Source organism: Trichechus manatus, unplaced genomic scaffold, assembly GCF_000243295.1.
Source record: "Trichechus manatus latirostris isolate Lorelei unplaced genomic scaffold, TriManLat1.0 scaffold00170, whole genome shotgun sequence".
NCBI classification, from domain to species: domain Eukaryota; kingdom Metazoa; phylum Chordata; class Mammalia; order Sirenia; family Trichechidae; genus Trichechus; species Trichechus manatus.
The window spans coordinates 1,871,343-1,884,237 of NW_004444106.1; the positions used below are offsets into that span (position 1 = coordinate 1,871,343).

Genomic DNA, 12,895 nt, shown 5'->3' on the forward strand with positions numbered 1-12,895 from the left:
ATTACACATTGTCTCTAATGGCCTCCAAAAAACGACAGAAACAATCTCAATGCCCAACAATAAGAGAACGGCTTCGTGGACAATGGTACGACCACTTATGGGAATATAAAAGTAGGTGAAAAAAAGCAGAATACAAAATGTCACGAGCAATGTGATATAATTAGGTAAAAAAAGAAAAAAAAAAAAAAGGTGTGCATAGGAAGACAAAGATTGGAAGAGAGCTGATACAAATGAAAATTTTTATGGTTGGGACAAGAGTTATTATGGGTATCATCCCTCCTCCCAAAATGTTTTTCTTTAATTATCTCTCTCTTTTAAATGATAACATACAGGAAAAAGTTACATGTTACAACAGACAACCCACCTACCTAACCTTAAAGCCAACCATCCATCTTACCCTTCTGGCGTCGAAGATGGGAAGGTACCCCAGAACACCAGTTGTCTTGATAAAGACAGTACGTGGTAAGAAGTCCCCGAGCTGAGTTACCACTGTTTCCCAGTCATCCTTCATCAAAGCTAAAGTCTATGACATCGCAACATGAATACAAAATATTTTTCAGAAGAGTATAAAATTGTCTGGCAACTTACCTCAAAAACCGTTAAACTGTACATCATTACATAATCATTCCTAGTGCTGGAGAGAAAATACAGGCAGAATCTCCAGGCTCCTATTTGCTGGGCAAAGTTATTAAGAAGCTCCTCTGGAAAAGTTAAACAGCAACAAAAGAATACTATGAAAATACATGAAATTAATACAAGACTGGGCTGTCTTATTTTTTTACTCATACCTCTCTCCATATAATGTAAATGATGTCAAAGACAGCTGATTCTTCAAGATAGAAAGGACAGATGACACATGATTTTTATGCCACTAAGGGTACTGATTTAGAGGTGACCAAGAACACTGACAGTGTTTTCAGCTAACTAACCTCTCTTGTGAACACTTTTTCAGGCAGAGAAACGTTCAGTGTTAAAGTACTTATTTTTATTTAACCAAATGTGTGGATGGACAATTGTAAAAGTATCATTTCATCTTCTTAAAAATGACTAAAGGAGCAGGAAAACAAAAGGTTAAGACTAACCTTACAAAGACAGGATAGAAAAAATGCAAGAGAATTCAAGAAGGCTAACTCTCTTCATTTGGGTTTGGTTTCATTTTAAGATACTGCAAAGAAACGTCTGTTAAATAAGAGGAACAGTCAAATGGGAATTGCCAGGACACACATCAAACCCATTAGAAATTATTTTGCTCCTCCTTAGCTTGCTGAAAACATCAGTCAGAATCCATAAGACAGCAAGCGTTAAGACTGTGTCATAAAGGGTGCTGGCCCTTAGAAACCTTGGCCTGTTCCACTAGCCATGAAATATAAGACAAAAACGGTGAAAGTACAAAGGCAACAACCCTGAGAGATTCTAGGAAGCCCCTGGGAAAACAGGACACACAGGTGCCCGTTCTTGTCCTAAAGTCACTGCACTGCTAGCTCCCTACAACTTGGGCTAAATGCAACAAGGCAGTCTCATTAATAATTCAGTAAAAAGAAGCTGATGGTCTGTCCTTATAAGTAAGTAAATGTCTCTAGGAATCCCAGAAGTGAAGTCAAAATGGAGAGAGTGAGCACTGGCTAGAAATGAGGAACTCTGGGCTCTGTTCTAGACTCTGCTACTAATTCACTGGGTCTGACCCCCCCTCTTTGATGCTTCAGGTTCCTCCACTATTAAAACGATCAGACTGTCTCTTGAGGACCCCTGCTAACAGCTCTACCAAGTTCTAGAGCATCAATAACTCACCTTTGGTGGAGAATTGGTGGAGCCCTTTTAACACAAGGCTTCCCTCCCTTCTCCTGCCTAGCTAGGAAAGCCTTTAGTAGATCCTAAGACATCAAAAAAGAAGCAAGTGGTTCCAGCGCACACACTCAAATACGGCTACAACGACTAGGTACAAGGAGAGCTGAACTAAGACACTCCCCCTGTATAGAACCAAACCCCCGGATTCCCCTTAGCCTGCATTTAAATTAGGCATTTGTAGCATCTGGTTATTTAAACCTATTTTAAAATCAGATTCGAATACGAACATGTTCAGAAGTTTCCATTTTTAATTCTTGAACACACAAGGTGAGCAATATTTGCTTTATAAATCAAAATTAAGAGAAAAACCAAAAGCATTTCAATTATAAGCTAAAAACAGGGCTTTTGAGAAATTAGTGTTAGAATGTAACAGACTGATGAAAAGGAAAGATCCTCTGCCTCCTCTGGCAAAAATCACCGCTGATATGTTTACTGTAAGCATAAGGCACTTTGGTAGCATAAAACTAATTAGTGGATCACTGGGGGCGGGAGGAGGGTCAGCCCAATGGAATAGTAAGAGAGAACACCTAGGGTAGCGAGCAGGGTGGACCTTCTAAGCCAGACAGACACCTAATCATCTACTGGGCTCAGCTTTTATTGGTTGTCTCTGTTCATAAACGCTCTGGTTCTACACAGTGTACTCCCAAAAGGGGGAGGAGGATATGTAGATGGCAGGCAAAAAAGGGATCACCAGGTTTAAAATAAAAAGAAATAAAAAGTTAGCACCTACTAGGAGCTGATACAATGCTTAAGGGATTCAGGTAGGTATAGGCTGTAGCCAATGGCCTACTTACTGGCCACCCAGAATCCCAACCGAGCTTTGGACCAAAGGTGGAATTAGTCAAAACATTTAACTGGTCAACATGATTTAGAGAAGCCAAATGGGACAGAGAAAGGGTCTCCAGGAGTCCCAGAACCACAGAAAAAGAATGGTGGAAGCAATGAGGAGCCCTAGTGCCCTATGGGGCTGTTCTACTCTGTCCTATAAGGTTGTTATGAGTCGGAATCGACTTGCCAGCAACGGGTTTGGTTTTTCTGGTTTGGAAGCAATGACTGTAAAGTCAATATAGAGCAGTCAGATACTCAAGGGGAAGAACCTTTAGGTATGGATAGAGAAAAACATTTTTCATTCTCAAGTTCAGCAGTAAGTGAGGATTCCGGAGAAAAAAAGATCACTGTAGTACCACAGTGCAGCACGTCTCTGCAGCAGAGATCTGACACCTGTATATACTTCCTAGTTTATAGTATCCTTTAATGAACATTGTTTGCGTGAATGGGTATAAAATTCACAAGCAGGTTTTAGAAGGTGCCGAGGTTCCCAGAAGACCTGATTCTACCTACATCTCTGTTTTTTGACCCCTTTATTCATTAAACTTGCAGAACAGAAGAATGAAAGAGATAATAGTGGAGAAAAGGAAATAGAAGCTAGAAACCCTCAAAGGTAATACCAGTTAAAAGATCTCTGGGGACTGGATGAGGTTCAAATCAGACCTCTGCACACTGGAAACACGTTCATTTTGAAACTTTTATGAGGTTTTTTAAATTAATAGTCCCAGGCATCGTCTTTTAAAAGTTCACCAACATTGCTGAAACTAAGAACAAAATTTTGGGTAGGGAAGGGGGTTTCCAAATTTGGCCAAAGGAAAGAAAATCTATACCATAACTATGCCCTTGCAGCTAGGTTTGCAGACCTCACCAGCCACCAATCAGCAGAACCAGAGAAAACGGAGTAAGAATTCAAGAGGGAAACAAGTAGGCTTGACCAGCCAAGGCTGCCAACTCCTTCCTCCCCAATGGGGCCTTCTCATTACAAATGACTCTTTACAACTCAACACTTCACTTACCTATCTCACGTTTTCTTTCATTGGTTGTACAATCATGGAAAAATTCTGTCATCAGACTTTCCAGTGCCCTGAGGGAGGCTTCTTCAGATGCCTAACAGAGAAATTTGAAAAAAATAATCAATAAACTGAATCTAGTTCTACTGTTCTTCAGTTCCTTCCAGGCTGCACTCAATAGCATCCAGGCTGCACTCAAATCATCTTGGTTCAACGTTCTTCAAATACATGGTATAAACCGGAAAAACTGAAGGGAATTTCCCAGTTGGCTTACAACCCAAAGTTTTAGCATACTCTAAAAATTCATGCTACTGTGCAGTTGATTTTCAATTATTTATGCTAATAAAGGGGAGCAAATCATTTAAATTCCAATTCTGAAAATATGCTGAACGTAAATTAACAGCACTGGCCCTGCCTGAATAGTGAGAATGAAGAGACCTGGGGAGAAGATTAGTGCTCCTATAGATCATCCCCTCACAATACACTTGCTCCATGCCTGACAATTAGCCATATTTTGATTCAGAGCAGTTGTTATCAAACTGCTGCGTGGATTTTTGGGAGTTTTTTGGAGGCGCTTCAAACATTTGGTCAACTCTCAATCTCGAAGGAGCAGCCAGCAGAGATTAAGATGCAGCTGAGAGTCAAGTCAAGCAGGGGCTCAAAATTAGACAGCACTTCCAAACCACAAACCCACAGAGAGAACCAGACTTTCAGCAGAACTGCTCAGGTTGAGAATGAGAGGGGAGGGGCCCAAGGCCCCCAACACTCATCCTCTCCCTCGTCATATGGAGCCCTGAGACTAAAGTAGGGGCACGTCAATTGCAGCAATGAGCCTGAGTTAACACTTCTCCACACAACCCATCTGCAAAAAGGTAAGCACTCCCAGACCATGTCTGAACCCTCACTGGCATAATCTACTCCAGAGATAATCACAGGCCAACAGCAGTTCTGATTTTTTAATTATCTCTTAATTCTTTTATTCTCATCCATCTCCCACCCTCCTCCTTTCCCCATATCCTCTCCATTGCCCCCAGAGTAAGATCTGACTCTATTTTTAACCATTCTAAAAACAGCATTTTTAAAACTATAAGCCCACAAGCAAATGTGTTATGTATCACATTGTAACATACTGGCGGTCTTAAAAAAAAAACAAAACCCAAACCCATTGCCGTCGAGTCGATTCTGACTCACAGCGACCCTACAGGACAGAGAAGAACTGCCCTATAGGGTTTCCAAGGAGTGGCTGGTGGATTCAAACTGCCAACCTCTAGCAGCCAAACACTTAACCACTGGCGCCACTAGGGCTCCACTGGAGGGCTATACCATAGTAATCTACTTTTGTAGAGACTGAGGGGCTAAAGATTTTTCTGCCATCTCTGTGGCTATACCAGCGCTTCTTAGGAGGGTACTAATGATAGATTGAGTCAGGCTTGCACAAGTCCATCTTAGATCAACTAGCACATGCAAGTACACTACACAGGCACCTGTGGGCCAAGTTCAAGCAGTGCCAGACACAGGTGTCACTAACATATTGCCATCACAGTGTGATGGCTGTGCAATTACAACTGAACTCTGATATGCTGAGTGATGAATTATTATACAATGGTTTTACCCCTTCTGAGTCTGAGGGACTTTCTCATCTGTATTTTATATGCATGACAAATGTTAGCCTTCTACTCCTCTTTCAAACTTCTGTTATCAGTTTAATTGAAAAATATCCTTGGATCATAAGCCAAGCTGTTTTATTAAAAACTATGCAAGTTTTTCAAATGCAGAAATAAACTGGAATGTGGAGCTAAAAATTAGACTGCAACTGTCTTTTTCAGCCTCTTTCAAGATTCTGTGTTCATCAAAACAGCCTCACTGTTCTCACTGACTAACTTTAAATAAATGTTATAAATTCAAACTTCTAAAATGAATTTATATAAAAAAAGAATGCTTTGGTCTGTTTTATAAACTGAACTCATATACCACTTTATTTGAATAAAGGATTTGTTGTTTCCTTTTAAAAAGTTTGTAAAAAGATTTAGAAAGACTGAGTTTCAAGGAAAACAGTACATGTTAAAGTAACACTTGCAAAAAATAAAAATAAACATAAACAAATATTTGTTGCTTAAAATCAGCTATTTAGTTAAAATAAATAAATAGCTCTTCCAGAGCCAAAACGGGTTCCTAAAAACTAAGAAAGCATCTTCAAATCACACCTACTTCATGACTTTTTCTTTTTTTTTTTTTAGGTAAATCATTTCAGAGTAGATCCTGGAAAAAACCTGAGCTCATCACATTCAGACAATGTGATCACATCAACCACCAAGGTTTATTTCATACTGTTTCTTGAAGCAGAGGTTTGTGAACCTGACCACTACTGACCATGCCTTAAAGGCTGCCAGTGTAAGTTCCTGACAATCTCCCAAAAGAATCCAACTCTATCTCCATTCCCAGTCCCACTCACCACCCACCACCCACTGTCCCAACCCAAGAAGCTATCAATCCTACAGAAAGTAGAAAGACAAAAGTATCACAGTACGGATGCTTCCAGCAAATGATGATTACCTGAAAAAGGAAACTCCAAAACCTAACCACCAGATGTTTCTCAATAAGAACAAACAGTATGTTTGTTTGCATTTTTCAATCACTTCTATAATTTAAATGCTAATACCTGCCTCACAAGCTATTATGAAGATCAAATGAGGTGACCCATGTAAAGCTGCTATGTAAACTGTAAGGAATTATCTAACTCATAGTTATAGCAGCTATTATTTTTACTTGGTCTTAGAAAAGAGACCAAAAGCAAAACAGAAGTAGTCAGGCCTGCTTTGAAACTAGAGACTCATGTCCTCAGGCTTAAGGGCTTTATCCCAACCAGCTCTAGTGGAGCTTTTCCATCTGGATTTCAAAATGAAACTATGTAAGTTTACAGGGGAAGAAAAGAGACTTGCCAAGGTCATAGAATCAGAACAGAGATGGAAATACATAAAGGCTGTGTTCAAGACCTGCAAATGGTTGAAAGATGCTGGAGAATCCCCTCTATCTGGCAAGAAGACCAGTAGAACCTTTCCCAGCTGTTTCAAGCAAATGGTGGGTAAAGGAACTAAGTTAATGGAAAGTAAGGAAGTGGTCAAGCCGAATCGATGGCAACTAACAACAACAAGAAGGAAATGGTAATATTTAACACAAACTATACTTTCAAGTAATGAAAGGAACAAAGAACATAAAACAGAAACCAAGTGCCAGGGTGTGGTAGGGGTGGCGTCTTTCCCCAAAAGCCATTCAAACTTTATCTCCTGCACTGGACTGACTAATATATGAAAAACACTCAAAATTCACATATATCTATTTCCATCTTGTGCTTGGCACGATGTAAGCCCTAGATCTTGAAGAACTAAGGAAAGATAAGACTAGCTTAAAATCAGATGAGACATATTTATACCAAAAAATTCCAGGTGGACTGTAGATTTAAAATGTAAAAGGTAAAACAATAAAGCTTACAGGAGAACATATTCATTGCTTTGGGGTAGAAAAAATTTCTTAAACAGGATTTACAAAAGCACTAAACAAAGGAAAAGACTGATAAATTAGAACGTTCATCTGATGGCACAAAAAAGTGTAAAAGAAAGCCACAAAATGGGAGAACAGATGTGCAATATACATACCCAACACAGAACTGGTATCAGAGTATAAAATAACTCCTACAAATCAATAAGAAAAAGAAAACTAATTTTTTTGACAGGTAAACAGTAACTTATAAAAGAGGGTATTCTAAAGGCCTATAAACACATAAAACCTCATTAGTCATCAGGGAAATGCAAATTAAAAACAAGATAGTGCCACACATCCACCAGAATGGCAAAAATTAAAAAGACCGACAGTAACAAGTGTTGGTAAGGATGTTGAATGTACTGCTGGTAGAAGTATAAATTGGTATTACCACTTTGGACAACTGTTTGGTAGCTGAACATACACATACTTTATGATCCTGCAATTCTACTCCTAGATATATACCGATAGAAATTTCTACATGTACCCAAAGAAATGTACATAAATGTGCACAGCACCATTACTCATAACATCCCAAAAAATGGAGAAAATTCAAACGTCCTTCACAAGTGGAGTGATAAATAGTGGTTTATTCATAAATTACAATACTATAAAAGACAACAAGAATGAATATTGTTACATGCAACAACATGGATCAATCTCACAATGTTACGTGAAAGAAACCAAAACACATTCTTCATGAGTTATTTTATACAATCTTTCAAAACAAGCAAACCTAATCTGTCGTGTCCGGAGCAAAGGAGAATGAACAAAACCAAAGACACAAGGAAAATATTAGCCCAAAGGACTAAAGGACCACATGAACTAGAGAATCCACCAGCCAGAGACCAGAAGAACTAGATGGTGCCTGGCTACCACCAATGACCGCTCTGACAGGGATCATAACAGAGAGCCCCCGAAAGAACGTAAGAAAAATGTAGAACAGAATTCATATTCACAAAAAGACCAGACTTACTGGTCTGACAGAGACTGGAGGAACCCCCGAGACTACAGCCATTGAGCATTCTGCTAACCCAGAACTGAAACCATTCCCGAAACCTACTTTTCAGACAAAGATCAGACAGGTCTTTAAAACAAAAAATAACACGTGAGGAATGTACTTCTTAGTTCAGTCAAATACATGAGACCAAATGGACAATGCCTGTCCAAAAGCAAGACGGTAGGAAGGGACAGGAACTGGACGAATGGACACAGGGAACCCAGGGTAGAAAGGAGAAGCATGCTGTCACATTGTGGGATTTCAACCAATGTCACAAGACAGTATACATATATAAATTTTCAAATGAGAAATTAACTTGAGCTGTAAACTTTCAACTAAAGCATAATAAAATTTTTTTTTTAAAAAAAAAAACCTCATCTATGGTGTTATAATCAGAACAGTAGTTCTCTTTGAGGTGGAGAGATTCTGGGATGCTGGTAATATTCTATTTCCTGATCTGAGTGTTACTTATGTAAGGATGATTGCTTTACCTTATGATTTTGTGTGCTTTTTGTAAGTCAAACACCTTATGATCTGTGTGCTTTTTGTAAGTAAACTGTACTTCAGTTAAAAAAATGTTATATTTATTTTTAAAAGTCCAATTGGTATTTTCAGAGTTTAGAAATTGTGTCTTCATCTATTAGCACAACAATTCAGAGCAGTCTGAGCATGAGGTTCTTGGATTACCAGGGTTCATAATCTATTTGTCTTCAGAGCTGTCAGGGTGGCAACACAAGGTATTATAAAACCCCATAAGCCTATGTTTCTCCCAAGAGTTACTTGGCTCACATCAATAGCAAATGGCCTATAGACTTAAAATGAAAATCCTTGGGCAGAATGATGAATAAGCTTGGCTCAAGAATCTACTCCTGGGGAGCTACACATACATCTAAAACAAACCAAAGTTTTCTGTTCCAGAAACAGTTAAAATGTGCAAAGTTGAGGAGCTTTCAGCCGTGCCTACCACCTTGACTTTGCTACCTGTTCCATTTATTGCACTGCTCGTGGGCTCAGCAGTTCAGAGATCTATAATACTGACTCATTTATCATAATCAAGTCAACCAAGATTAATAATCACCGAACAAATTAAAACAAAAACTCAAAAGACAAGAAAGGGTCACATAATCTGAATCCACCTTTGACTCGTCTGCATGTCCTCTATCCTTATAACCAGTGTCATCAGGTTTGCTGATTCTTGCTTTACAGTATTTCTTGGATTTGTACTTTTCCATCACCACTACTTCCACCAGGCATAAATTATTAAAATTTCTTTACCTGGTGTCCCTGATACCAGCTTTTCCAGCTCCAATCCAATCTGTACTTCACCACTGGATAAATTCTCCTAATTACAGATTTTCTGCCCTAATTATTCTAAACCTAGCTTTAAAGAGCCTTTAAATCTAGACCAACTGAGAAATTAAGCTATTCATTCAACAAACAAACTCAGTGCTCACTAAGTAAGTGATACTATATTAAACCGCTGAGATACAAAGTCTAGTAAAACCGTCCCTGCCTTTAAAGAACTGGAAGTGGTTAGCAGGGAGGGTAGGGGAACCTCTGAATAAAAAATTAGAATATGATGGTCTACTTCCTGTAGGAGTGGCATACATATGTATAAACAGCTTGAGGAGTGCAAAGAGAGTAGTAAGCCTATCTGAGGAATACAAGGAAAGCTTCACAGAAGTGAATGCATTCTGGGTTTTGAAGAATGCAGAGAAGTTTACTAGGAAAAGAAGGAAAACATGCCTAATTCACCATTACTCACCACAGGCAGCCATCACTCCAGTCTGAACACTCATAGTCTCATAAGCAAATACCTATTCTCATCCTCCATTTGCTCGTGGGTCTGCAATTCACAGCTTTAACCTTCATGAAATTTCTTCTGAAGTTTACAGCATGGATCCCTTCTTTATTTTTATCTTTTGTCTTTGTCTTGTACAGTACCACAGAATTTTGCCCATGGTACTATTCTATTCTCTGGTCATTTTGGTTCAAATCTGAATGCACCCCAACCTTGGCCTACTTATTTAATCTATCACTAATTTTCTTTCTGTGCACAATTGGGAATAATAAGAGTACCTACCACGTTGGGTTGTTCTGAGGATTCAATAAAATAATCTACGCAAAGCACTGAGTAAACACAATGTCAGGCATAGAGTAAGGGCGGAAAGTCATCACTACGACTGTTAACACTTCATATATACCAGAACACAAGCTGTCTGGAAAGACAGTCTGCCTAGTATGTTTGTATTTCTACAACATCCAGCATGGTCTACTGCTCAAATATTTTACAGACCAAATTCAGTAAGAGTAAAAGGAACAAGAAGAGTCTTGGTGTCGCTTTCAGTTTCTCAGGAACAATGGTAAATCCTCCAAATTTGACACATGTAAATCTGTTTAAATTTCCCCCTTTAAGGGCTCTGATCATAATGACCCTTGCTCACAGACTCAATGAATCTACTTTGAAAAACAGGAGACTGCTAATTTATCTAAAAACCACTGAGACTGAAGGTGGGTAATAAGGTGCTTTGTCCCTTAAGAGATGGCACCTAGATGATGGTTTTCTCTAATTCTGACTAAATCTGTAATTCTTTTATCTAATAGCCTCTAAAACAGCTCCCCTATACAGCATAATCTTTTTACAAAATTGATGCTGAAAAAAAGCTACTTTTAAAGAAGTTTTTATCAAGCTTTTTGCCACCTCTTCCAGGAGTCATATTCTGTATATTCTACTAGGAGGTGAATCATATGGCCTTTCTGTATTCAGGTTCGTGGCCTCTGTCATACCAAACCTAAACAAAATCAGGACTACGGTCCCAGAGTCCCATTCAAATGTTCCTGTTGCATGTCTACAACAATTTTATTACTCTATTTGCTTGTGTACAATGGAGGTTTCTGAGAAATGTGGTTCTATACTAGCTGCTAGATTTAAAAGTATGCAAAATATACTGGTTTATTACAACAAATGCCATTAGCAATGAAATTCAATCTCATATAATCTGTCCCTGAAAGCTAACAGGATTATCATGGATGTCTAAACTATCAAAAGTACATTCTCATTCTTCCCTATACCCTCCACCACGGCAAAGAAAACAGACAAGAGAAAAACTATTTGGCCTTTAGGACTGCATAAAAGTATAAAAACAAATACTAAACTCAGAATAATCCATGATGAGAATCAATGTGACATATACCTACCCCCTCTTGAAATCACTCAGCTCAAAAATCTAGAAAACAGGAAAGCACACCGAGGAAGCCCCCATCAGGAGAACAATATTCAGAAGAAGTCTTTACTTTCCTGTCACTGCTCTTTTGTGTCTCAGCCTACAAATACTTTTAAAGAACCAAAATAAACCCATCATGTTGAAGCAAAAATCTCACTTTATCTCTCTGTAAGATTACTGGTGAAACTAGCTGACTCTCCAAAGTCTAGTACTCAAAAGTGCAGTCACTGAAACCCACAGGCACGAAATAACTCGCTCTAAGACAGCTACTGAGTTGCAAACCAGGCCTCTTGACTCTGAGTCCCATCCACACCTATGTTGTGGTAATTTCCCCTAGTCTGCTTGTGATAGAGGATTAAGGACAAGGTTAAGCAGAGGGGAGTCTAGCGGTACAAATATAAATCGAAGTAAAAAAGTTGCAGGAAAAAAAGTCTTCCACAAAGCAAAGAAACAGAGAGCTACACTATGTTACAGGTAGGTAAGGCCAGGGTAGATGTACTTACCACAACTCCATTACCACGTGTCTGGAACTATTAAGGTTATTCATCTGCCTCAGAAGAGCTCCTTGTTGTCTTGCCTACAGCTTATATCTGAATAATATCTTTCCTTTGGGAGTAACTATAGACATAACATTGCAGAATACCTTCATGCAGGTACTTAATATTTGATTAAAACATAAACTTTGGCTGCATCTAAACATATTTCTAGTCATTAAAAGGCACTTTTCTGCTTTAGTCTAAAATTACATAAAGGTGATCAATGGCAGAACATTCCCCATTATTTCTTGGACTTGCACAAAGCACCCAGTCAGATTCTGTCTCTTCCATAAACAAAAAGGGATCTGATTGCTGCTGAGGACCATGAGTTAGAAGCAGGATGACTGCCAGGCATCTGGGCCAGAAAGCTCAACTAGTCCCACTGTGGCAGTGATACAGTTGAGGCAGCATATTCTGTCCCCATGGGGACTAATTAGAGGAAATATTTTTGTACACAGAGGACCGTACGTTTTATTCTGGGAAAATCTATCACATACTCTGAACAATACATAGAAACAAGAGTAACCAATTAGTTACCTATGTACAGGTACTCTGGTTTCAAAAATTTAAAACATATTTTAAAGACGACTAAAGAGTCATGACAAGTAAATGCAACACCTGAACCTACACTGGATCCTGTACTAGGGTAAAAATATGCTATAAAGGATATAATTGGATCAACTGACAAAACTGGAATACAGATGGTAGATTAAAGTATCGAGTCGATGTTAAATTGACTGAAGTTGATAACTGCACTGAGGTCACGTAACAGAATATCCCTGATAGGAAATACACTATACAGAGGCAATCGGTCACGACATAGGCAACTTATTCTCAAATACCAGTTGTCGTCAAATCAATTATGATTCATGGTGACCCCACGTGTGTCAGAGTAGGGTTGTGCTCCATGGGGTT

The 12,895-nt window shown here is 38.8% G+C and overlaps 1 protein-coding gene across 2 annotated transcripts in view; it reads right to left on the reverse strand.

Annotated features, from left to right (window-relative positions):
- The window catches only part of XPO6 (exportin 6), a 120,731-nt gene that overhangs the window by 76,601 nt on the left and 31,235 nt on the right, over nucleotides 1–12,895 (reverse strand). For both annotated transcript variants that reach the window (XM_023741010.1, XM_004386596.2), the window contains exons 2-3: nucleotides 3,690–3,780; nucleotides 589–701 (exon numbers count right to left, since the gene is read on the reverse strand). In XM_023741010.1, the coding sequence (XP_023596778.1) occupies nucleotides 589–701; nucleotides 3,690–3,780 (204 nt within the window). The remainder of the gene's footprint in view (nucleotides 1–588; nucleotides 702–3,689; nucleotides 3,781–12,895) is intronic.